General features: G+C 40.3%; 1 protein-coding gene across 1 annotated transcript; it reads left to right on the top strand.

Moving 5' to 3' along the window:
- The first annotated feature begins 4123 nt into the window (after positions 1-4123).
- On the top strand, positions 4124-12604 carry si:dkey-185m8.2 (trichohyalin). The gene is made up of 3 exons (XM_035675519.1): positions 4124-4299; positions 4574-5371; positions 6564-12604. Exons 1-3 carry the CDS (start codon positions 4251-4253, stop codon positions 12203-12205), a joined length of 6489 nt encoding a protein of 2162 aa, XP_035531412.1. The 5' UTR covers positions 4124-4250; the 3' UTR covers positions 12206-12604.
- The last annotated feature ends 15031 nt before the right edge of the window (positions 12605-27635 follow it).

Raw genomic sequence — 27635 nt, 5'->3', positions numbered from 1 at the left:
TTACTAGTGTGATGCTTTTATTTGAGGTGTTGGTTTTGGTTGGTGTTATCTTTACACAGGTACTCCCACTGTTCCACCAGTGGCTTCCCAGCTGTGGTACGATCCTCTCCTCTTCCTCACTTTTCAGGTTTTAGACTCTAAATAAAGAGCCATTTATGGGAGTTAAGACACACCGACTGTTGTGGCCTCTTTGCTTGAGCCGCTGTGTCTCAGTTCAATTGGTAATTCCTGGTAGACTATTTACAATTGGAGTTTCACTAATAAGTTGCCTGCTTACTGGATTCGCACATGACTGGAATAGACCAGAATAGTGCCTGACCTTCAGTTGGTCTGTGGTAAACTGAAGCTGATTCTGAACCGGAAGTGGCCCAAGTTTGCACCCCAAACTTAAAGGTGTGAAGTTTTTTTTTTAAATAAGCGTAAGTTCATGTTCACTGTTTCTTAGAAAAACTATCTGTATGCATCATTAGTCAAGTTTCTATTCATATTAGTGAATAATTTAAACACATTGGTTTAACTAACTCTCCAGTTGAGCAGAAGCTTGAGTGATGTTTAAGTCACAGGCTTCATGTACGTCATGATTTATGTGTTTCCATTGCACTTTGTTGCATTCTTCAATTTTATTTTGCATTAGACTAGATTATTATCTTATTCTTGCAATTATTCAGTCATTCCTTGTAATTATCTATAACTTCTGCAACTTCTTAAACTCATTACTGTTTAATTTCTGTCACTGACATACTGTGGAATATGTTTACATTACATGTTGTTTTTTGTGTGCAATATTTTGAGACAAACAGTTGAAAGGAAATGCACTTATTGAGGTCTAATAGACATGTTGAATATATTCCCGAAATGTTTTTGTTTGCATCCATGTTCGCTTACTCACAGTCCTTTTATTCGCTTCCTTGTTGGCACATTGCAACATTTCCATTGCCAGTTTTCTTGGCTGTCAAATGTCAATCAGTAAAAAAAAAGTGACAAAAAACAGGGACCCACTTGTGAAAACATTACTCCACTACTCTCCACTGGGTACACTTTAAATACTCTAAATGGATGGATTTTTGGAGTTGTGGCTTGCAGTTGGTCTTCTGGTGCAGAACAGGCTTCATCAAATCAAGATCTTTAGGATAAGAAGCTATGTTCTTATTGCTGGTGCTACTGTTGCTTTCATCTTGTCATTGTTACGCTAAACGTTAATGTGAAAGAGTAAGTAATTTACAAGTAAAAGTGTAACTATTGAGTCCTTAATTAATCCTCGTAGGGAAATTTACTCTCTGCATCTGACCCATCCTAAGTACACCATGCAGCGCCCACGGACCAACTCCAAATCTGAAACAAGGGCACTGACTGGAGAATAAACCTAATATACATGTTTTGATGGTTGGAGCAAACACGGGGAGAACATGTAAACCCAACACAGAAAGGCCTTGCCTGATTTCAAACCCAGGACATTCCTTGTTGTGAGGCAACAGTGCTAATCACTGAGCCACTTTGCCCTATTACTACCTATATTACTACTGTTACCAGTGACACCGTTATATAATATGTCCACCATTATTCCTGCTACGATTGCTATTACTCCTACAGTCCTTCCTCTGATACTACTACTATACTACTAAGACCGCTTTCTGCCTTCACTCATTTTCCATACTGGCACTGATACTGTGTTGAAGGGTAATAAAGCGCAGGAAGTGAGTCCAAACAAAATAAAAGACACCACTGTTTTAGAGCGAGTCGATCCACTACATTGCTTATGCACAAGAAGTCCTTTTTTCATTCATTCGTTTAATCATCTGCTGCTACCATGAGCAAGAATTTCCATCAGTACTACGCAAAACATGATCATAAAAAACAGTTTAATTTCCTTATAAAGCAGATACAACCTCATAATGTTTCAAAAAAGAAACTTTATTGCAACCTTTACTTTAAAACTGATGGCCAGGTCAGCGACAGATGTGAAAGCAAAGCTAAAAATACCAACAAGCTCCAATGCAGAATAAAATTACAGAGGACACACTGCACTGTATGCCTCTGGGTTTCCCGTTTCCACCACTAGCACTTATCTTCTTGATTGACCAGTTAATTTCAGGGGCACACTAATCAGCACATGCCAATGCAAATTGTGAGCAAACTGTGAGCTTCAGTGTTGATGGGAGCATTTTCTGGGCTGTTTTTTATTCATGATATGGAGTCTTTTAGATGCCAGGCAGCCTCATATTTGGAGGGAAGTGCTGCTGCTGCTGCTGCTCCTGTGGCTGCTGCTGCAGGGAGTCCAATAAAAAGTAATTCATTTGACATTTACAAAAAGCAGCACACATGTGAAAAGGCATCCATCATGGTAATATTCACCGAACACTTAACAGACCTCAAAACAACTCTGCTCGGGTTAATGGCACCAAATCAATACGGCTGATTCAGTTCTTTCCATAAACATGGTTTGTTTGTATTAACCCTGACTTGTGCTGAAGGAAAGGGTGAATCATAAAGGACATGATCTAATGTGTGTGTGTGTGTGCATTTTTCATGGGACAGACTGGACTGGACATGAAAACATGTTGTACCATGTATGCAGCCAGGGACACACAGCCAAGGTGCAGTGACAGCAGGCAGGCGTGGTGAAAGGATACTGGCTCTTCACACAATACAACGACTGTTAGGGGGATTAAAAATATCTAATTTTTGCATAAAAACATAAATTCAAACTCTGGTTAGCACTTCACTTTAACTCCTCATTTCGTTGGTTTATAATACCGTATAAGGTAGTTGTATACATAGCTCTAAGGACAAACAAGTGTAATTTCTACAAGCTCTTCTTGGACAAATACATTAATAATTATATCCGCTACTACATGTTGTATTATAACATGTTTATTAAATGTATTTATACTGCCTCTGAATGCTAAATAGCAGAGGGTTAAAGTGTTTAAACTTTAACAACATAAAAAGCTGAACATTACATTGAATTATTGCACTAAATCCACAACACTTACTAATAAGAGCTATTTATGTATTTAATCATATCACATGATCTTTTCTACACATTCGCTGCCCAGTTTTTTGCCTGCTACGGCCAGATACGGACATTCCCAGCCTCACCTGTAGCCACCCTCAGTGTGTTCCTGCCAGTCACAGTCACCTGCTCCTCTTTCCCCACTTATTCCCTCAGAATAAACAACATCCCATTTCCACCCAACTCCCTGCCAGATCGTCTATGAGGCCTTCCAAGCTGCAGCTTCCAGCCTTTTTCCTGTATGTCTGCCTTCCTTTGCTTACGACCCTTTGGCGTCGTCTGCCAGATCTGACTGCTTACCTGTTGCCTGATCTTTACATTAACTGTATCTGGGAGTCATACAAGTATTATTGATTACAAGGAAGATCATGTTGAATTGAATGCTCTAGAACAATTGCTAAATGGACGTCACGGTGAGATTGTGTATAAATATATTGAAGAGATCATTGGAGGGGAATTATATGTGATTACTGGCTTTATGTTAATGTTAAATTGAGGAACATACAGTATATTTTGACGCTTTGATAAACTGAAAGATTCTCTTCCTTGCTTGTCGCTGTTACTTTCATTTTGTATCCTACGTGAGATTTTGATGACAAACTAAACCTTTATTATAATAATGCAACGCAACCATAAATTGCGTTTTTCACATAATGTGCATTTTGTATATAGTCAACTTCTGTCTGCTGTTTTGCTCATGTTAAAAGTAATGCACCAACATGATTCGAGGCAGGAACTTGTTACCACAAGGCTAAGTTAGCTGTGTTTTACTTGTGAGTAAAGGAAACAGACGTGCCACACATTTACCACAGGACAGCGTCTGACGGTAATGAGCTCTGCAGCTCTCCTCATGAAGACTTCCTGCACACACATGTTCTGTACAAAATGTTCATACATTAATGTATCCCTGCCACTGTGTGCAGCATGCATGTATGCATTGCTGTGTGTTTTGCAAACATGTGCATGTTAATGTCTCATAAAAGCTCACTGTGCCATCTCTTGACTTCCTGTCATCCTGGATGAGAACACGTTAGAAAACCACAAGCAGGTCACGTGACGCAGCAAGTGTTCCACTGTCTGTGCTCAGTTTGTGCAGCACATAGTCTCATTTTGGATCAATTACCTCTCAGGGTATTTCTATCGTCTTTCACAACGATGGTGAAGAAATACTTCCTGTAAAAGACATACAGGAACTAAAAAGAGGAAGGACAAGCGGATGTAAGTGTACAGAGTAGTGATGGACACGTCAGATACGACCTGCAGTCCACTTATCGTCGCGGATGGTGGTGAGTTTATGGTTGAGCTCTTACATTCTTTGTTTGTTCAGGTATTATACATCTGAAATAAGCTTGTAAAATGAATTGACTAACACAAGTATATACTTTCTGTATATCAAATGCAGTTTAATGTTTAGTAATTTCATGATAATTAGAGTAGATTAATTTGTAATTTGTAAACAATCCAATTATGTAAAAATAAGGTTTAAAATGCAGTTTTTATGTATAAAGAGGAGACTAGATGACTGATTACTGTCACACTTCTGTGTTTTGTGTCATTCAGATTATCCGGTACGGTCCAGTGAGGAAGTACTTCTCCCTTTCTTCACAGATGAGAGTCTGCAGGTCGCCATGGACTCACAACACCCTCCTGCTCTCTCAGAACTTAGACTGGTCCTTCTGGGCAGGAAAGGAGCAGGAAAGAGTGCAGCATGCAACACCATCTTGGGAGGAGGGTTCGAGAGCGGAAAGCCCACGGAGGAGTGTGTGAAAAGGCGAGCTGATGTGGCAGGGAGAAAAGTCACGGTTGTGGACACTCCAGGGTGGGAGTGGTACTACCCCCTCAACAGCACCCCGAACTGGGTGAGGAGAGAGACTTTACGGAGTGTGTCGCTTTGTCCTCCTGGACCCCACGCTGTGCTTCTGGTGGTGCGATCCTGCGCCTCAGTAACAGAGGACTACATCAGCGAGATAGAGGAGCACCTGGAGCCGCTGGGAAAAAAAGTTTGGGAGCACACCATGCTGCTGTTCACAAGGGGAGATGAACTAGGCCTGATGTCCATGGAGCAAAGAATCCAGTCGAGTGGCCCAGCGCTCCAGAGACTCCTCCAGAAGTGCGGGAACAGATACCATGTTGTGAATAACCGGAGCAAAGGAGATGGCACGCAGGTAAAAGAGCTAATAAGAAAACTTGAGGTGATGGTGGTGAGGAAGAAGATTGGGAGCAGTCATATAGAGATGGATAATACGGTTCTGTTGGGCCTGGAAGCAGATGGGAAGAGGAGAGCGAGGGAGAGGAGGAAGAAGCAGAGACAGATGGAGGAGCAGATGCAGAGAGGGGCCATCAAAGCTGCTCTGATGAGTAAGTTCTTCAGTCTGTTCAATTTGTAAAACGTTCTCAATACATCATATCACAATCAGGCACAGAAAAATATAAATGAATGCCTAAAGCTGCACTAATCACTATTTTTATAGCAACAGTAGATCATATGACTAGGTGTGGTGTGAGAGGTGTGGCTCATAGTGTCAAACCCACAAAGAATTATCATCAGACTGCAGTTCCCTCAGCTATAAAGCGTTCAGGGTCTTCAGTGGTGCATTTAGCAACTAAAGAGCCAGATATTATTATTATTCTGTAGGACTTATATTCACCAGTTGGCCAGAAACACAATTCCAATGTTGCTCTTTGTCTGCTGGATGTGTAAAATAATCACATGCAAACACATTTGTTCCATTCTTATAAGGTTGCTGATGGTGCTGTAATAATGATGTACCTAAAGCACAGTGGACTGTTTTTAAGCCCCTTCTAGTGCACTGTTTTAGTTTTTGGAGGTACTTGATGGTTGTCTGACCACTTTCAGAAACCATAGGTATCCATTTTCAGCTAAAAGCTCTGATAAACCTGAACTGAATGCTACCTGCCCAGCACCAAACAGCAGCTGGGAACATACTAGTGAAGGAAGTCAAATGTTAAAACTAATGAGCTGGATATTTCCCTGGAGAGGGGGTGGAGACCCAAGTAAAGCTAAAAGGAGAGTGAATACTGGACTTACATTCACTGGCAGCAAACACAACTCCAAGTGAACTGCTTGTTTTGACTGTTTACTGTTGAACTCTTTAATTAACACTATTAGCCCACTTAGTGCAATGTGTTTGGTCAAATGGCTCAAATGTTTACTGTTTCACTCATTTAGTTTACAGCTTTGATAAACCCGCTGTATGCTACCTGCCGAGCACCAAATGTAAGACAGACAAAGGTGGGCTAAACATTTAGCAGCTAAAGACAGAGATCATTTGATCAAGAGAACAGAGCTAAAAGCAATATTTGACTTACCTAAACTTAGTTACCTAAACACTTAATCAGTGTTTAGGTAACTTGTTCATCAATAACAACTTATGAAGCCAACTAGCTAGTGGTGGATTTGTATTTATTGGCTTGTTTTGATGGTTTTCTGGTGCCTAGTTGCCAGTTTTAACATCAACTTCCTTGATTTTATCAGGGCTGAACTTTGTATTGTCATGCCCTGATTACAGAAAACCTTTCTCCCTTTCAGGCGATGGTGTTCAGGGTTCCGAGCTAGACGCCCACCATTCGTTCTCCAAGGTTCCCCGACGTTTACCAGAAGTCAGACTGGTTCTCCTGGGTGAGCGTGAAACAGGAAAGAGTTCTGCCGGGAACACCATTCTGGGAAAAACTGGTGTCTTCCATGCGGGAGCGGTAACAGAGGAGTGCGTCCGTCAGCAGGCGGAGGTGGCTATGCGGCTGGTGACTGTGGTGGACACTCCAGGCTGGGAGGGAGGCGTAGCGGGTGCCACGCCTGAGAGGGTGAAGAGGGAGATTGTCAATAGCGTGGCCTTGTGTCCGCCAGGGCCCCACGCGCTCCTGTTGACTCTTAGGGTGGATACACTTGTGATGGCGGGACATGTGAGGGAACATCTGGAGCTTCTGGGCGAGGGTGTATGGAGACACACGATATTGCTGTTCACCCATGGGGACCAGCTTCGACAGGGGGTGGATATTGAGCAGCACATCCAGAGTGGGGGCAGGGACCTCCAGTGGCTGCTGGAGAAGTGCAGGGGCAGGTACCATGTCATCAGCAGTGTAGATGGAGGAGGAAGAGGAAATGGAGGCTCCAGTATGGTGACAGAGCTCCTGCAGAAGGTGGAAAAGATGGCTGCAATGAACAGGTGTGAGGCTTTCTCCGGCATGGTTCACGAGGTCAGGGATCTGAGCCAGCAAAGGAACGAGAAGTTCAACCAGCGCCTGAAGGACATTGGAGATAAAATGCTTCGCCAGGAGGCAGAGTTAAAAAAAATGAGAGAGAGGGAGATGAAGAGCATTAGGTGGTTTTTTGACAGGAAGAGAAAGGTGAAATCCCCCGGAAAGACTGATATTCAAAGGGAAGAAGAGGAGGATGAGGACAGGAGGATTGGCGAAAGGAAGATTGATATTGGGGAGCTAGAGGAGAGGATGCGATGGCTGACAGAGGATAAAGAAAGAGAAATTCAGGATCTGAGCATAGAGAAAGAGAGAATCCGCGTAGAACTAAACCAGAGTAAAAGAGAAAAGGAAGAGGCTATGCTCAACCTGGAGCTAAAAGAGACAGAGATTGAGGAGCTGAAAGAAAGAATTGACGAGCAGCAACTGAAGCTGCTCAACCTTGAACGTGTCAGTGCAGAAAATGAACATGAGAGAAAACAGAGGGAGGATACCATTAAAGCGGAAAAACAAGAGTGGATCAGGGAGGTAAAGAAATTGGAAGAAAACATAGAGCTGCAAAAGAAAGAGAAAGCAGAGTGGATGGAAAAAGTTGACTCTTTAAAAACAGAAATGGACGAGATTAAAAGACACTATGATAATGTTCTCGAGAGAAGAGCAGTAGAGAAAAAACAGGAGATGGCAGAGCTGGAGGACAAACTAAAAACAGAGATGGAAATAAAACTACTTGAAAAAGAAAAAGAGCAGGAAGAACTGAGAAAGAAAGCGATGGAGGAAAAGCAGACAACTCTTGATAACGTAAAACAATATGAAAAACAAATGGAGGAGACAGCTAAAGAAATCAAATCACAATATGAGAAGGAGATAGAGAGAAAAATCCTTGAGAAAGAGACAGAGATACAGGGCATTAAACTGCAGCATCAGGAAGAGTTAGCCAGAAAAATCTGTGACATGGAGAAAACTATGGAAACAATAAAAATTCAACACAAAGAAGAAATCGATCAGACGATGAAAAACTATGCAGAAGATAAAGAAAGGGTCAAACAACAGCATGACAATAAAATAAGAGACATTCAGCAAGAAAAGCAGAGAGAGATTGCAGAGCTGAAAGGGCAGTTTGCAAAAGAAACAGAGGAACAAATGCTGGCTAAAAAGAGAGAGATAGCAGAGTTAGAACAAAGTTACCTCGTCCAAATGGAAGGGAAAATGCTAGAAAATAAAGAAGAGAGGGAAGTGATTCATCTAAAACTCAAGAAAGACATGATACAAAAGATGCAAGAGAAAGAAAAAGAGATAGAAGTGTTAAAACTGCAGCATCAGGAAGAAATGGCAAGAAAAATGAAAGAGATGGAAAAAGTAATGGAGGCGAAAAGAGCTGAACACCAGGAGGAAATAGGTAGAAAAGTGAAAGAAAAAGAGGGAGATATGGAAAGGCTCCAACAAGAGTACAGTGATAAAATAAGGGACATAGAGCAAGAAAGGCAACGAGAGATTAAAGAGCTGAAACAGCAGTTTGCAGAAGACATTGAAAAACAAATGCAGGAAAGGCAAAGTGAGATAAGAGAGCTAGAGGAAACTTATGCCATCCAAATGAAAGAAAAGGTGCTGGAAAATGAAAAAGAGAAGGAATTGATGAGTGAAAATCATGAAAAATACATATTGCAAAAAGTGCAGGAGAGTGACCGACTAATAGAGGAGTTAAAACATCAGCACATCAATGAAATCAAAGAAACAATGCAAGAACGTGACATGGAAAAAGAAATGATTGTTATGAATCTCAAGAAAGAGACAGAGCAAAGACTGGAGGAAAAAGAAAGTGAAATAAAAGTGATTAAAGAACAGTTGCGTCAGGCAGAAGATGAAAGAGAAAGAGATCATTTAAATCATAAGAAACAGATGGAGCAAAAACTGGAGGAGAAAGAGAAAGAGATAGAAGAGATAAAACTGAAAGTCAAAGAAACAAAGGAAAAGCTGCAACAAAAGGAAGAGAAAGAAATAGACAATTTAAAGAACAAGTTAGAAATGGAGCAACAGCTCGAAGAAAAAGAGAAAGAAATAGAGGAGATGAAATTAAATGTGAAAGAGGTGAAAGAAAAGCTGCAACAAAAGGAAGAGAAAGAAATTGACCATTTAAATGATAAGAAAGACCTGGAGCAAAGACTGGAGGAAAGGGAAAGAGAAATAAAAGTGATAGAAGAAAATTTAAAAGAAGTTGAACAACAGTTGCGGCAGACAAAAGAGGAAGGAGAGAGAGATCATTTGAATCTCAAAACACAGATTGAGCAAAAACTCGAAGAAAAAGAAAGACTGATAGAAAAACTGAATCAACATATAAAGGATACTGACGAAATCCTGCAAAGAAAAGAAGAAGAGAGAGGAGAAATTATCCTGAATCAAAAGAGAGAGGCTGAGCAGCGACTGCAAGACAGAGAACAGGAGATGGAAGAGATGAAACTACAGCTTTTAAATGACATGGAGGGAAAACTAAGAGAAAAGGAAACTGAGATCAAAAGTCTTAAACAACAGGCCGACTCCAGGGAGACAGCATGGAGGGAAGAGCAGAGGAAGAAGGACGAGAGAGGAGAAAGCGAGATGAACCGACTGATAGAAATCATTGACAATAAAACAAAAGAAATTAAACAAGCAGAATGTCTTCTTGCAGAGAGAGACAGCGAGATTACAGAGACAAAGAAGGCATGTGCGAGCTACTTGAAAGAAATTGAAGAGCTGAAAGAAAGCATTAAAAACCAAGCCTCCACTATTATCGAGATAAAGCAGCAACACACAGAGCAGGGAAGGAAGAAAGATGCCGAAATGATGGAAAAACTTCAGGAGAAAGACGAAGAACTCGACCGACTGAGGCAGAGAGACAGAGAGAGCGAGAAGGAGCTCGTCCAACTGAGGCTAACAATCGAGCAAACAAAGTCCGAGCTGAAGGAGCTCAACAGCAAGATGGAAAAGGAGATGATAAGCATGATTCAGGAGTACGAAAAGCAGATTGCGAGAAGGAACGAGGACATAGAATCCATCGCAAAGGAGAAGGACTGCGCTATAAGTCGTTCGGAGGAAGAAAGTCGGCAAAGGATCTCGGACGTCACAGAAAAATATGAGGAAAGTCTGAGGACAGTTGAGGAGCTGCAGGAGCAAAATGAGAAGATGAGAAAAGAGGCGGACAATCTTAAAATAAAGTGTGAGGAGGTGAAGAGGGAGAGTGAAGAAGTTAGAAAACATCTGAAGGGATATGAAGAGCAGGTCAAGAGTATAGAAGGAGAAATCCAGAGTATTCTTAAAGAGAGAGATGTGGAGGTCAGGGGGTTAAAAGAGACGAATGACAAACTGCAAGTCGAGATAGAAAGGATGAAAGAGAGAGAAGGTGAGGCAGAAAAGCAGATTAATGAAATGAGAGAGCACTTCCAGACACAGCTGAAGGAGGAACAAAGTGAGTTCAGAATTAAGGACGAGGAGATCGAACAGAAATTCCTGAAAAGGGAAAAAGATGTAGGGGAAAGGGAGCAGGTTCTGAGTAGAAACGAAGAAGAGCTGAGCAAAAGAGGACATGAACTCGATGAAAAAGAGGAAGAGCTTGTTAAAAAAGAGGCGAAGTTGGAAAGTAAGGAAAAAGAACACGAGCAAGAGGTGAAAACGAGACTGCAAAATATCGAGAGAAAGGAAAGGGATCTAGAAAGCTTGCTTAGAGCTCTTGAAGGCAAACAGAAAGAGCTGAGCTGTCATGGCCAAGACCTTCAGAAGAAGGTAAGAGGGATAAAGGATCAGGGGAAAGAGCTGAAAGACAGGGAGTATTATCTAAGAAATGAAGAGCAGGAGTTGCTCAACTGGAAGTCAGAGTTGCAGATGCGAAATGAGCACGTAAACTCTACAACACATGAGCTGGACGAGATGGGGAGAGACTTGGCTTTGCTGAAGGAGGAACTTTACAACAAAGAGAAAAAATTAAAGACCTTGCTTGAGAAATTGAACAAATGGGAACAGAATCTTAAAGAACGGGAGGAAGGGTTGCTCAAAAGAGAGACAAGAGGTTTAGGGAATGGACAGCATGAGGTTGATGACAATGGGAGAGTCCATGGGAGGGATGTTTTTGATCTGACAGTTGAGAACTCAGAAGACGACTTGCATTTAAGGTACCAGGAAGTCAGTGAGAGAAGGGGAAAGGGAAGAGGAAGAGAGTCAGATAGAGGAGAAAATGCAAAGAATGGGGAGGATCAGAGGATGAAAACAGCATTGTCAGCTGCAGAGAGCAATAACTGTCACCCTGAAACACTAAAAGGGATCAAGACGGCTGAGGAAAAGGAAGGGACGAAGAAGAAAAAAGATAGAAAGGACTTGGAAAAGGCAGAGGTCAATAAAGATTTCCAGTTTTTATCTACAAGTCAGGGTCACAGAAGCACAAACAACAAAGAGCCTCCAGGGTCAGATTTGAGGGTGATGGTGTTAGGGGAGTCCTGGTCGTCTCACTCCCCAGCCGGAGTCACCATCCTGAGTGGAGAGGCATCCAAACAAGACGGGTCTAACTTCAGGCCCTGGAGAGGTCAGATAGCTGGACGACGCCTCGCTGTCGTGGAACCACTAGGACTGAGGTGGCGGGACGGACCGGATCCGACCAACACGATGCAGAGGAAAAGCATCCATGACAGTATATCCTGGTGTCACCCAGGACCTCACGTCGTCCTCCTGCTCATGCCGGCCTTCCTGACCTGCACAAGGAAGTACAGGAGAGCCATAGAGGAGCACATGAGTTTGCTCGGGGAAGACATTTGGCGGCGCACACTGGTGCTGTTCACATGGGGGGAAATTTTAGGGGAGAGCGCAGAGCAGCACATCCTGAGGAACGGGGAGCTAATGGGACTTGTAGAGAGATGCGGGGGCAGGTATCACGTACTGACCAGCAAGAAAAGCAACTCAATGATTGAGGGATTATTTGAGAAAATGGAGGATGTGGTGGCTTTGAACAGCATGTAGAACTGTGATGAGACTGTGAATTTATCATGTAAAAAAGGTGTTTTTCATCATGTTATGTGAATATTTTTGAATAAATGTAACCGGAGGTGTGAAATCCTTTATTTACTTTATTTAAGTCAAAGTACCAATATCACAAAATGAATATACTGCATTTTTATTAAAAGCACCTAAGATTTTTAGGGGGTCGGGCCCCTCCAAAGGGTCACATGATAAATCTGAGGGGTTGTGAGGTGATAAATGAGGCAGGAAAGAAGACATTTTTTGTTTATGTTCTTAACTTTTTTACAATCTTTTCTTTTTTTGGTGAAATATTTGATCGTTTTACCTTTTTGGGAACATTGGCTACATGAAACACTCACTTACTCTTTTTTTATGCAAGAAGAAGGTGGTTTAATCTTGAACAATTAGCCTACATTGTTTTTTATAAGTGTATGTTTTTAATCTGAAAAGTAAGCAGTTACTGTACATCTCAAAGTACAATGCCTCCTTCCAAAATGTGGCAGCAGCAAAAAATATTCCAGTAAAACTACAAAATTCTACTTGAGAAAAATGCTGCTTTTCACCACTTAATTGAGACATCCTGCTCAATGAAAGATTCCTATGATTTTTTATTACTTATTCATTGCTTAAAAAATCATATCCAACATGATTTCTAAGACAAACTTTAGCTGACCTGCACATAAAATACAGAGTTTCCTACTCTCTCCACAAGATGGGGACCTTGTGTCAGTGTAGAGATTACTCTCTGAGCACCAAGGTAATCAGTGTTGAAAGTCACTGATGACAAGGAGTTGATGGTGAAAGTATAGTGAAGCTAGTCAAATATTTTTCTTTTTTTCCTTTTTTTTTAACCATGTTTTACAATTTTCTGTGTAAATGGCTACTTTTAAAAGGAAGAGCACACAAAGGCTGACTAGCAGGCCCGTGCTCCATCTTGACTGGAGGCATTTCAGGAGAACCAAACTGTCTCGCAATTATAACCCCAGGAGGCCTCCCGCACGCTGAGAGGACTCCTGCTTTGACAAGTAAATTATGACTCTTGATGAGAGGAGTACGGCTTTCTCAGAATGCAATTTTTGACAGCCAGGAAAAATGCGGGTGGATACGTACAACAACTTCCATCATCCGCGGAGCCAGATGCAACAGCCAAAAACACTCGTGTGCAATCATCAGGCTAAAAATTATGGAGTGTGAGTGCTGGTCTGTATCTAAGGTGGCAGCAATGTTTTTTTAATCTGTCCATTCAATGTGAGCTGCCTTTAGAGGCGAGATGAGAGGGTGTTGTGTCAAGATGGATCCCTGCTTCTTTGATCATCTCTGCGGGGTGTGACTGTTTTCAAAGCGTCTGGGGAGAAATTAAGGAGAGAGAAAAAAAATTGCGAAATTACAGTTGATGCAGACATAATTTTCATACATTTTAGCATAATGTTTTAAATATATCAGGTATCCACCACAAACTCAGCCATAATATGTCATAAGCAACGCCCTTTCTGAGTTTTTAAATCCGTAGATTTATCACCACATATCTCATTTATAGTAGGCCTATCACAACACTTGATTTATTGATTATAAGCTTGGATTGATAACAGAGTGCCTGGTGGTTTTCTGGAGAATTCAAAGACACGGTTATTAGTGGTTTAGTTAAATGGTTTTAGGCTGTTTAAAGTTTAAACCTCTGGAACACCGCAAGACAAAAACTTTTGTAGCAGCCTATATCATTATAAAATGCATTTTTACATAGATAGATAGATAGATAGATAGATAGATAGATAGATATAAGAAGACCAATGCCACTCTCATATTTGTTCTCTGCAGCCAGTTAGCTTAGCATAGCATTAAGATTGGGAAACAAGGAAACCGTTTGACTTTGTCTAAAGTAAAAAAACTCTAAGGCACACTAATTACACATTATATTTAGTTTTTATCCACCAAAAAACGAAGAGTAAAACGGACATATTGCGGTTTTATGGGTGGTTTCGTGAGTTGCGAAGCTAAGCTAACTGGCTGCTAGCAGTAGCCTCATATTTAGCGAACACAGAGACATAAGAGTGGCATCAATCTACCCAGTAAATGTGTATTGGTTTAAATTATGTATTAGTCATTCATAATATAGTATATTTCTCGCTTTTCATTTCATGTAAGTACCCTAAAAATACACGGTGTCTTAATGTTTGAATTTTTTACTTGGTGTCGGCATTTTCTAGCTTCAATGAAGTAGAAGAAGAAGTTACAGGATATGTGGGTGCAGAACATCGAGTTGTGTTGTATTTTTCATAAAAACACATTTCTTAACCTCGGACCTTTGATCCCAACAACCATCACACTCTTTCTTCTTTCCATTCAAGGCCATTCAGGAAACAAAAATCACAGCTATATCTGTGAGTTCAAAGGTGAATCCTTGCTCCATATCGGCATCGTCATACTGAATGGTGCAAACAGTAAATGATGAAACCACTCTTGGGCACTCATTTCGGTTTTAGCTGGCATTAGTTCAGATTAAGGCAACACGGTAACCCTAATTTATCTTTATTTGGAGCCTTTTAAGGTCCTGAATGAGGCTTTTTGGGAAATATGGATGAGGCCACATTTACATGCTCTACAATAGGCAGGAACAGCACCGTCAATCATGTCTACAAATGTTGGAAACAAAATTACTGGGCTGTGTTAAAACAGAAGTTAATGGTTAGGATGATTTCTATTAAGGTCTGTGCACTCTCATTTGAATAATGGTCTTTCAAACAATGTTTTTTCTTTTCAGTACTTGACCCAGGAGGGAAATAAATGTGATTCCGCTTTAACACCCCCATTAATATTCAAGTGCCTTTAATACTCCAGGTTTATTTCTGACTCACCGTAATTAGCATGGCAGTCTGATGCTAGTTTATGATAAATCATGTTCTGATTGGGCGTTTGGATTGTGCGAGTAGAAAAAAAAAACGATGGGCTCCATTATAAATAAAACACATAGCTTTTGTGAGGAAAGAATACCTAGAAGTCAGTATATTTAAAAATGTATCTGTTATTAAAATACACATTTAATTTTCACTGTATTTAATGATTCACTGTAACAAAAAAATCTTGTTTTCTTGCATGTGAGTAAAATCCAAAGTGTATCTCGCTTTTAATTAAACTGTTTATATCTTTGTAGTTCAATTTGAAAATTATTTTTCTTTTATAATTGTTTACATTAGACAACATACTCAATTGTTACTAAGCTATTTAAATTCATTTGTTGTTACCACTTTCTGTTAGGGTCTGGGTTTATAAGACATTAATAACAACAACCTTTGGGCTTCCAGGTTGTGGAAAATCCTTCTCCAGTATGACGCTAGCTTTGTCTTTTTAGCTATCTCTTTAACTAATCAGGAAGCCCCCCTCAAATGGACTTTATAAATTCATGTTAATAAGTTGTTAATAAATGGATTTTGGTTCAGATGTGATCCAACAGTCCATTTGAGGGGACTTCCTGATTAATTAAAGTGCTAGCTAATAAGGAAAGAACAAGTGTCGTGATGGATTTATCTCGTGTAGGATTTCTTAGCTTCTTAACTGATCATATATCATTACCATAAATAAAACCATTAGTTAGCAACTCTTTGTTTTCTCTGTGCATATTATTCATAATTCCCAAAATATTTTGGATTATTAACTTTATTCTGTTTCTGCAGATGTCACCACTGGCCGAAGTGGAGTCCAGCTTGGTTGACAGGTAGCATGATCGTGGCTGTAAAGGTCAATGCTGGTCCCTTGAGGGCAAGGATTTATATTGAACCTGATGGACCATGAGGAGTTCCAGATCTGACCCCCACCCTTCCCCATCTCGGCTACCTCCCAGGGCGTACATTTAGATAACGTTAGCCTTTCAGAATTAGATAGCCCCGCTCCGACCAGTTACATAAACCAGCCATGATCCCACACAGGCCCTCTGGAGTCCGTACCCAAAATAGTTGTAGCGCAAAGGAGGGCCACAAAAAGTACAAAATGTTCCTGCTGGGCTAAAGAGGTGGACACATGGCTGTGAGAACAGACAGCTTCCGCCAATCTTGAAGCAAGCATTGACTATTGATTTGTGAATTGTGAATAGTGGTGGCAAAGCGTTAAGGGCCTCATTACAGAAATACATTATGAGGCAAAAATAGGTTTTTTGGAGGAGAAAAATATGAATTTATCCCCAAAAAGCATAGTTATTTAGTCTGTACCCAAAATAGCACAAAGGAGGGCAACAAAAGCACAAAATGTTCCAGCAGGGGTAAAGAGGCGTCCAGATGTCTGCGAGGACAGACACTTAAACTTCAGCCGATCTTGAAAGTAGCATCGCCTGCTCATGTGTGAAATGAGGAAATCTGCCATTTCAGATAACAGAGTGTTGAAGATTTTCAACAAAAAACAAGAGAAATAAACACAATTTTGTGTTTCTCTGTGTGTTTTACTTTCTCGCCTGCCCCCTCTTTCCTAAAAAGGGAGGGGAGGACGAGAGAGAGAGAGAGTGAGGAAGAGGAGACGATGCTGCAGATAAAGAAATCCCCCTCTGGACTGCATCCCTTCCAGCTGAGTGCGTCCAGTGGGCCACAGCCAGGTCCTGGAATCTAGCTAATGAGACACACCCCACCCAGGGCCAAATGCCGTCCTATTGGCTGAGAGGCTCGCGGCCCTTGAAACGATTGGCTGATGGAGTCCCGTGCAAGCAGCTGTCAGAGTGTGTTGCAAATCAAACTCACAGTATTCATATCCAGCATGGCACACAGTAAAGAAGCTAAATGAGCGGAGTGAAATGTATACTCAAACTAACATTTGAAAGATCATAAAATCTACAGGTTGAATCTGAAGACAGAGTTGCAAAAAATTGTCTTTTTAATTTCATCTTTTTAACACATATTTGATGTGACCACGTGTGTTGTGTGGACGATGAAAAACTTAGGTGATGTATTTCTCATTTATTTTTACAGTTTTAAAACATTTGTCCTGTATCTAGTTCACAGACCACATTTAACTCTGTATATACAACAGGCACACTGTATTTGATCTTTAATGTGTTTAGCTTTTCTCTTATGGCTGAATGAGTTATGATGAAAAAAATGTACTTATATAGATTTTATTTATACAGTGCGATATCTGAGGAGGGTTTTTGACAATGAAAGCAACATGCTGTGTATCTTGCAGCATAAATAAAATATTGTATTTTTTACTACGTGCAAAAGGCAGAACCTCTCATCTGGAATGTCCTACACATATTTTTAGTTGCACTTGGACTGGAATGAGCTGGCCTTAAACACCATCTTGACATTTGGTGCAAAGAGGAACATCTTCATGAGCCTTGACCGATGTTGAAAATGTATAAACAATAAACATAATAGGGAAAATTAGATCTGAAATACTTTTGAAATATTTTTTGCCCTGAGGAGAACAAGACCAAGAGGTGCAAGACAAGTTCAAGACATTAGAAAAGTACTACAGTTCAGCAAAAGATGTGAAAAAGTTGAACCTGCTGCTTTTTCACCCAATCTTTGACATTTTGCTTCTCTGTCTCAGTGGCTTCCTTGGAGCTGTGAGGCAAGTTCAGCTGAAGGTCAGGATACAAGACGAGGGGATGATGAACATTTCTGGTCAGAAGTGAGCGTCCTCTGATCAGCTCATGGTGGCAGACGCCTGAAGGCTGAGGAACGGCAGGGGAAAAGAGAGCAGCGGGAGGAGGAAGAGGAAATTCAAGATGTGACTTTGGCCTGACTGAGAAGAATATGGGGTAGAAAGCATGGCTGGATCGTAAGACGACGGGTCCCCGGGCACATGTAAAAGGCCCCCCAACCCCTCGCATAAAGGAGCAAGACACCCAGACTGAAAGAGATAAGAAACAGGAGGTTGCGCCAAAAACTAGAAGAAGAGGGCGCAACACAATGTCATAATAAAAAGAGCGCCAGTCGAACCTTAAATGAAAAACAAGGCAGAAAAAATGATGGAAACATGACATTTCTGTTTTTTTTTTAATGCCTGTGAGGAAGGTTATGTCAGACCTGTGTGGAGCGATCATGGATGTATTGTAGAGCCATGGGAACGATGAGGAGCGGAAACAGTTGATCAGTCATGTGAGTTAAATGTCCACTACAATTAGAAATTATTAAGAGAAAGTGTTTCCATCTCCCTCTAAGAGTATTTGAAAATTGCAAAAACCACCTCAAGCGAGCGTAAAAAACTATTTCTTTCGAATTTTGCCGCTTCCACCAAACTGTCCTATTGTAATACTTTAAAAAGAGAATCAAAATATGTTGATTTAAAGTCGTTTTCTGTCCTTTTGTTTCACTTTGTATGTTATTGTGGTCATCTCTTATGGTTGATTTGATTCTGATTTGGCTTCCCTGTAGTCGGTCTGCGGTCATGTGACTGACTTTCATTCACTTCAAACTGAGGCCCGTCAGTAATCTCTTCATGGTAGAAAGAGATAAAAGAGGCAAAGATCGATCCAGCACAGGGCAGGATGGATGTACAGATCGGCGGTCAGCTGTGAGTGACGGAAAGCCTCTGTGTATTTTAATCCAGGCAGAGCAACATGTCAAACTGCACTGAGCAAAACGCACTCGCATCTATGACCACTGCTGTCAGCTCCTCTCTTCCTTCTCCTCCCACGATCCAATCTCTCTTTTCTCTCTTTCTCCTCTGTTTCATAGTTTGTCAATCTGCATCACTTCACCCACCCTGTTTGTTTTGCCCCTTTAATCGTCCTGCGTGGGTTTTATCCTCATTTTGAGGGTCATAGAGTCAGTGTGTACCATCACATTCGCCTAATTAATCAAAGCTGGATCACGTAATAGCTGATGTGATATTGTTTGAATGCCCAAAAGCAGGGGTCAAAAGTTCACAGAAGATGAGCACTCCCTAGTGGTGAACACAGAATCCCATCTGTACACTAGTACTCTGTGTTTTGCTCATTATTTAATACATGCAGATGTATACACTGTACAGATGCATGCATGCATGAACGTCCGCCCTTGGGTAATGTTTATTTTGGTGTATTTGCATCACGCTGGGATGTTTTGTCTATGTAATTTTCTTTTCTGCCGTTGTTCTGAACCCACACACACACACACACACATTCAAACACACACATGCACAGGGAGCCTAATCCAGCAGATCCTTGAATGACCCGTTCACCTTATCTGAGCTACATTATATAAGACAGAGAAAAAAGATTCGTATAACAGACTAGCAGGGAATTACATGACTGCACAGACTTATTATGCACGCACCCACACACACATAGTTATGTCAACTGCTGCAACAGAACAAGAGATTTTTTTACTCGTTTGTTTTTTTCTCATCTAAACTACTTACTTTCTTAATCTCTTGATATAAAAAAAAAAGCCCAAAATAATTTCCCACAATATTTTAGCACAAAATGTTCAAGTTTTTGCAGGATACATTTAACCTCAAACATCAGGAAACACACACACATACACACACACACACACACACACACTAGCCGCTCCCTCGGGCACCCGTAGAATATTCTATTGGAAAACACTTACGCTCGATACCATTCGACTGCCGTCCAGGTTGCACATTTGGGTGGAAAGGCTAATTCAGAGAGCCGTCTGGCACCTTGTAACACCTTAAAAACGTTTTCTCTCACCTTTCCTCTGGGATTATACAGAAGGAGCAGTTGTTCCATTTCAGGTTTATCTCGATTACCCTTATGAAAGTTTGATGTGCCGGCGGAGAGCGGGAGTCACAGCTCTGGATGGAGGTGAGGAGCAGATTAAAGATTGATTGTGTGTCTGTATAATGAAGTCAATCTTCAAAGGACTATTTTTTTAATCTGCTTAGGTCAACTGTGTGTATGTATGTGTATACACACATGTTTTCGAGACAATGTTTGCGGCCTGCATGCTGTCTGGAGAAATAAATAAGGGGTAGCCAAAATAACCAGAACACCATATGATAGAGGAGTTTATGGCTGGATTGTAACAATTTTTGCAATTTATAGAAGACAAAGGGGTCAAATTACTGTTTCCTAACTAGAGGCATTGGTGACAAGAAAGAAAGAAAAAATGGTGACACAGTAAAAATCTTCATTTTACCATTATAATTGAGTCCTATAAGATGATTTTCTTAAAACAAGAAATTTCTCTTGATTCTAGTGCAGCAACTTGCTTTATTCTGTCTTGCTTCGAGCTACTGACACGTTTTTGACAACTGAAAATTACTTTTTTTGCAGACCAAGACCAGTGCCAAACTAACTTCATTATTCAACAATCAAAAGCTCACAGACTCAAATACAGTCAATGAACTGTCCTCACAAGATTAACAACAGCAGTGCCCTACCACCTCTGGGTCTCAGTATCAAAACCGTGTGTTATGAGCTATCTGGAAGCAACTTCAAGGCCACAAGGATCCACAACCTCAAGCACAACCTTCGCTACGTAGCAAAAACCTGAAGCATTGAGAATAATGAAACATGATCTGATGAGTTGTTTGTCGTCATTTTATCCCACATCAAGACCTGCGTTACCTCTGCAGAGAGACAAAGGATGCCTTCAGGTCAGCATTGCGTGGTCATAACACAGTATGGAGCCATTTTACAGCGGGTCTTATTTTCCTCGTGTTGTTACTACAGTCAGAGACTATCAGGCCATAATACATGCTGCCATACATAAACAGGATCGGATCATGAATAGAATAAACATCTTCCATGGCCTCAGCAGTCACAGTCATCACCCTTCTTGGAAAGCAACAGAATATGACACCAATTTTCTTTATCCTCATACACCAGGAGGCTTTTCTTGTCCAACTATACACAGTTCATGACTTGAATTACAGCATTCCAAGCAGGATTGCAGCTGTTCTGTGGGCAAAACAGTGACCTTAGTCCTTATTAAGAGGTTTATTATTCATTTATTGTTAGGATGTTTCTATTACTCTTTTGATCCTCTAATTACTTGGTAATACATACAATGCACGACTCACTTGGTGTTGTACAAACACTGTAAACCAGAGATCATCAGTTATCTTCCACTTTAAATGACATAAAGGGCACCAACGGTTTTTGAGTCAATTCCACTTTTTTTCAAATAAACACAGTCTCATTTTGAATCATTCCATTTGGACATTTGCATGACCGCTGTCAGAATGGCAAAATAAAAGTCATATTTAACACTTCTAGTAGGGTGACCTTATGAAGAAAAAAGAAGCCTGTATATGTATCACTGCTTCAGTACGCCTTTTGTTATTATGTCCTTGCTCCTCTACATGAGCTCAAAGAATTTAAAAACAAATCAATGAACCTCCAAGTTTAAATTGAAAAGTACATGGCCTTTCCTGTATTTAATGCTTTTCTCCGCCGGTGAGGTCGATGGGTGGGAGGAAATAATTGGCTCAGTGGCCAGGATGATGGGTCTCCCTCTGTCCACACACCAATTCGACCTCCAGCCGCATAAAGGCAGCATTTTAAAAAATGTAGCAACTCGCTTTGGCTTAGTTTAATTCTGGCCATTTGAATTTTATACAGCTAATTAAATGGGCACAAAGACACGTCCATTAGTTGCATGGAGCAACGTTGGAAAGTGAAGAAAAACTCAGACTACATTTGGTTTAATCTATAGTTTTAGTTATTTCACAAGAAAGTAAGTGATCTTTGCTGTTTGTCAACTCCACCTGTGTGGATGAATAAAATTAAATAGTTACTATTACAATTATGCTGCCAATCCCATCAGGGCAAAAATATATTTTAACATTAATAGACCATCCTGGTTTAAGTAAATAAAAATGTTGGTTTTCTTCAAATCAGTTGTTTATTACAGTGCAGCCTGAGGCCAGTTTTAACAATACCTCTCAACAAGTGCTTGTGTCCTACATGACAGCATACAATGTTTGTTTGCTGCAAAGACAGCAACATAAATGCTAAACAAAACAAGACAGTCTTGTAAGAACTGCCGGTCAAGTATGTCTTTGGGTATGTAAAGTGTCAAAGCCTGCAGCCTGCATGTTGTAGCCTGTGGAAGGCACGCAGGGGTAGGCCCTTGTGCTTATTGTGGCATTGCTGTGACTCACTTTGTGCCTGAAGCCATTAATGCATATATGTATCCTAGTCTGTCAAATTAGGTCTAGAGTTGGTTCAGCTGTGTGTGAGTCACATGTAGAAGGTTAGGTCATTCATATGTTAGCCTGAGCTGCAGTATTTTCTTTTCAATATAACAACTCTTGTCTGGATTCAGTTTTGTCTTGGTTGTAGAACCTGTTGCTTACAAAAGATACACCATTGTCTATGTCATCACATATATACAGAGGTAAAAGTACAGTCTTTGATCTATAGTGTCAACATACAGTATGTGTGTGTACTGCTGCAAAGCCCCAGAGCCCATGAGCGAAGTGAATCGTTCAACCCCTGCAAGTAAGTAGGCCTACATCATAAAAAATGCATACAGTGGCATATGGTGTGCCAAGCTGCGTTAGAGGCAATGTGGTTACAGCCCATACACTCATAAATCCATATCCATTACTGCCATTTCTCTTTTTTTTTAAAGGCAGAGGTCAACAGTTCACATCCCATCACATAGGAGAAACCCTGTAACATCTGCTTGTGTTGCCATGGCAACTGTCTGCTGCTGCCGATGTTGCCTGACAGATAGAGAGAGAAGGGAAGAGAGAGAGAGAGAGAGAAGGCTTTTTTTTTTATTGCTGCAGGTGCATTCTAATGCGTTGTGATGCAAACTGGAGAGCAGTGATGCCTGCTTTTCAGGAGCACTACAGGTCTCGGACCTCAATCCTCTCACAGACCTGGAATATTACAGGTGTTTTTCCAGCACATCAGACCACATCTTATTCACCTGTTCCTGAGGGGGAGCGGTATCCAGAGGTGGCCTCTGTAAACTGATGTACAACACAGTACATTAAAGAACCACAGCAATTTAGACCAATTGATTTAGAGTACCTGTATATAACAAAGGTCAAGGAACGTATTGAATGAATTTGTTATATTTTTTGTTATATATAGTGAGAATACTCTAGAATAGAATAGAATAGAATACTCTAGAATTTCAGTCAATTCTGTTCTTGAATACTCTGGACACTTAAATAGTTGATTCTAGAATACTTTCTTTAACAGAATATCATTTATATAATTTTGGACAACACTATTCTCGAATACCCTCTACTGGAAGTTAAACAATTCCATTCTATAATACTCCTTGAACATTCTAGAATACAATAGAATAGTCCAGACAGTTCTATTTTGAAATACTCTATTCTATCATAGAATACTCTCCAGAATACTCTAGAATACAAGTATACACTCTAAAAGTTTAAACAATTCTATTCTAGAATAGTCTCTAAAATTGAGTAATTCTACTCTAGAAATTAACATATTTGGGGAAATTTAACACCCAATAACTGATATTAGTACCTATTACTTATTAATACTATTTTTTGCCGTTCATAGCTACAAGAATAGGTGGCCCTTTGAGTTTACATTAATTATTCATACATAGAATACTCTTGTCAACTAGATAAGTTCTGTTTGAAATTTAATAACTATTAGATTTGCATTTAGATGATACTACAACAGCACAGCACCATTTATTTATTTATTGTAAAAAAGAGCCAGCATGAATGAAACATAAGAAACTCACAGCATAAGGGATTCATGCAGCCAGTTTGTAGTTTACCTGTGCAAGCAGTAGGAAAAAGTAAACCAGTGGGCCTTTAGCATATCATAGTATGTGTTGTTACATCAATTTTATATGTACCTTCAGAGTGTATTTTGTATTTTAACAACCTTGACCTCGATTCAAACCCCACACATCAATGACATCAGAAAAATCTACAAGAAAGAGGAAAATATATTCAGGAAATAAATGTACTCAGTCATGAACTTAATGCGGCCTAATTATGTTTGTATTCTGCCTTAACACATGTTAACCTCCGTTTAACCGCTTCACTGTAGAGCACACACTCACCTTCTGGCTGTTTTAAAGGGGCACACACACACACACACACACACACACACAAGGGATAATGTTGTGTATGTAGCTACTACTGAAATGCCAATTTAATAAAAATAATGACTAATAGACATTAGATTTAGTACTATAGAGGGGATAAAAAAACAAGTTTGCTACATGCCTAATGCAATCTTTTTTGTTAAACAGAGCAGCACATATAACGTAATTATGTTCATCAGAATTAGTTTTCACTACTTTTTAATGTTTCATTTTAACCTCTGTTAAATCTCTTCTCTCCTCAGCTAGTTTGAAAAGACATATTAGCATATCTCCACTGGCAAACAAATTGAGCTGTTACACAAATTAATACTTAAATTGGCTGGGGTTTTTTCTTCCCCTCACAAACTGTGCTCAAATTTGAAATTAATTTCCCTAAATCTGTTTTCAAATTAACAAGAGGGTTAATGCAGGGCTATTAGAAAAATATTTTTCTCACCATCACATTAATTTAATTTCATGTTTAATCGTGCGCACCGGAGATGGGAATAATAACAATAATAATGATGATAATAAAAAAAAGGCACCATTTAGTGTGCTCATTTGTGGTTCTGATTGTGTGATGAATTATTCATGAAATCAGACTTAACAAGAAGGAGAATGACGGGATCAGCTTGCCCACTGAGGAGGGATTGGTATAAAGACAGGAGACACTGCTGCTTTTTCCTAGAAGACACACAGCCAGTCTGCTGCTGCTTGGTGGATACAACTGCACAAATCAGGTACTTTTTACTCTTACAAATATATTCATTTGTACTGACACTTTTCACTACAATTTTGTGTATGTTTATTGAGTTGAAGAATTAAATTTTATTTATTTTATTTTTCATTAATATGATCATGTATTAGGTTATTATTGTTTTTTTATATATCTTTGATTTCAGAAAATGACATTTATAAAAAAGCTTTATAACAAACAAATACTAAATTTACTTTGAAAGAATGACAAAAAAAATTCAAAGTCACAGTCATATATTTCATTGCATGCTACAGTTTGTTAATATTTTATTAATTGCTAAAAAATTTAACATTTTTAGAGACTATTTAGTCGAGTGGAGTCGATTTAAAAAGATGATTTGTTTAAATTTCCCTTCATATGCACACAATAAAGAAATATTAAAAAATTAAAGGATTTTTTAAAAATTACCTCCATTAATTCTACTCTTCATTCAGCAACCTCATCATACAGGCAAAACTTAGAAATTATTTACAAGTCCCTCAGCATGGGGAGAACTTCCCTGAATGAGTCAGACTCTAGGACCCAGAATGCACAGCGTGGCCAGGTCCCTGCGCGCAGTGCATTCACAGTTCACAGGCATCTCGACCTAAATGCGATGTGACGGGAGAACCTTTACTGAAACAAACGGGAATATAGTATCAGGGAAGGCTGACCGAGCTGTGAACTGGGGCCCTAACACGGAGCAAATTAACATCAGCAAAAATAGCTCCACGTTTTCAGATCGCTTATGTGCCAGGCAGCAAATGCATCAAGCGCTGTCAGCTCATTTTAGCCCAGATGTCTCACCAATCAAGCCAATGTGAGAGGGCTCCTTTGGCCGGCTACCGTCCTCGAACTCTGACCACCCTGCTGGACCAGCCCCTGAGGTGCTGCTGTTTTGTGTCTTGCGGGCAAACGTCCCTGAGCCTGAGCTTTCAGTCCCACTATCATCCATCATGAGATCTCTTTCGTGATGTCTTTGGCTGAGCTGAGTGGTCTAATGATGCTATCTTTGCCACTCTGCCTAGCCAGCTGAAAACACAGGGAAGAGGCTGCCTCCTATGAATGCAGTTCAATTTTTAAGGCCACTTAAGGGTTTCTCCCTGGATCTCGTGCTCTTATCCACCATTTTATGGATTCTGGTTGTGCAAGGTCAACTCCTCAAACTTATGACAGTGATGTACAGCTGTCATTTCTGACTGCACACCCAGTCCATCACAGAGTACCAGACTGGACTGGTTTATGTCAGATGCCAGTGAAATCTATAGCAGCAACATGACAGAGCTGCATAAGATCACATTAAAGCTTTAGTAGGCAAAACCTATGGAAAAACCTCCCCCTCTCTCTCTCTGCTGCCTCATATCACTCTTCTAAGCCCCTCCTACCAAAGCCGCAAGTTTGAATGGCAGCAGAAGGAGTCAGTTGCCCTGTGAAAACAGCCAATAGAACACCCTCTCTCTGAGATTACCTGTGATTGGCCAAAGTCTCCTGTCAGGGGCTACATTTACAAAAGCCTGAAAAGAGAGACAGGAGGTGTAGAAGTCTAGTTTTCTCTCAGACCACTGGATTTTTTGACCAATAACGACAAAACCTGCCTACCCTATCTTTATCTTTTGAGTCTTAAGAGATTTAAAGGATTTAAAGGATACTGTCTGAGATCCCACAGGTAGGGGGTTCCACAGCTCGGACAGCAAGTCAAGATTTTGGAACCATTAGTAGGGCCCTGCCAGAGGATCTCAAGCAGCAATCCCGCTCTTAAAGCATCCTTATAATCTGTACACAAAAACATGTTTCCATGTTAAACTCTTTGCAGAAAATATACAAAAACTAACCAATATAACCATTAATAGCGTAGAAAAGTGTACTGCTGGAATGACACCCAACTGTGGCCAAGATGACAACTGATCCAAGTGACATTACCAAAAAAGAACCCCAAACTCTTGACTGAAATGGAGGTCTATGCCACATACTCCTTTTTCCTTCCGTCGAACGCACAGTGTGTGCCTTTTCATTGATGTGACTACATTTTTTCAACTCTGGAGTCCAGGGGTTCTGGTTTTGATTCATCAGTCATCAATCAATCATCAAACAATCTTGCCAGTTTGGTCTAGTTTCAGTTCAGACATTGTGCGGAATCATTAAGTCATTCTCATGATGTCGATGGGGGGAACCCAGCGTAGAACAGGACCAAAAATAACAAGTGGATGAATGAAACAGGGTTATTGAACAGATTCCCTTCTTTACGCCCTTGTCTTTATAAATTTCCCAACCTTTTCTGTTGCTTTTATTGTTTCTCTCTCACTAACTCTCCTCAGCTTTCTCCCACCATCACCCTCAGGCTGATCCCAGTTTGATTTTGAGCTCTTCAAGTGTGCAAACAGCTGGATATCTGAGCTGCAAACATTTTCTCCACTCCAGTGTCTGTCTGTGCGTGTGAATCTTGTATTTGATTGAAACTGGCTGCAGTGCAGTCGTTTTGAAATCTTTTGCCCCCTGCATCAACTGCCATGGAGGATTTGTCCCCCAAAGCTCTTGCTCTTCTTATGAACTTGGTTTGCAGGTTTTTGTATTTAGACCAGTGACAATAATGAGACTAGGGGTAGCTAAATCCCAGATCTAGCACTAAAAGGAATAAACGTTTTTGTTTTCAGAGCACAAACTACAGAAATCAAACCAAAAATAGGGAAAGACAGACTTGCAGAGAAGGAAATAGGCACATAGAGGTGAG

This window comes from Morone saxatilis, unplaced genomic scaffold (genome assembly GCF_004916995.1).
Source record: "Morone saxatilis isolate NCDOM2014 unplaced genomic scaffold, NCSU_SB_2.0 Contig4, whole genome shotgun sequence".
Classification (NCBI taxonomy): domain Eukaryota; kingdom Metazoa; phylum Chordata; class Actinopteri; family Moronidae; genus Morone; species Morone saxatilis.
This window is presented reverse-complemented; position numbering and strand designations above follow the sequence as displayed.

Coding starts and splice junctions, on each gene's coding strand:
- si:dkey-185m8.2 (XM_035675519.1), top strand. CDS start 4,251: ATGGACACGTCAGATACGACCTGCAGTCCACTTATCGTCGCGGATGGT. Junction 4,300..4,573: donor ACTTATCGTCGCGGATGGTG/GTGAGTTTATGG, acceptor TGTGTCATTCAG/ATTATCCGGTACGGTCCAGT. Junction 5,372..6,563: donor CATCAAAGCTGCTCTGATGA/GTAAGTTCTTCA, acceptor TCTCCCTTTCAG/GCGATGGTGTTCAGGGTTCC.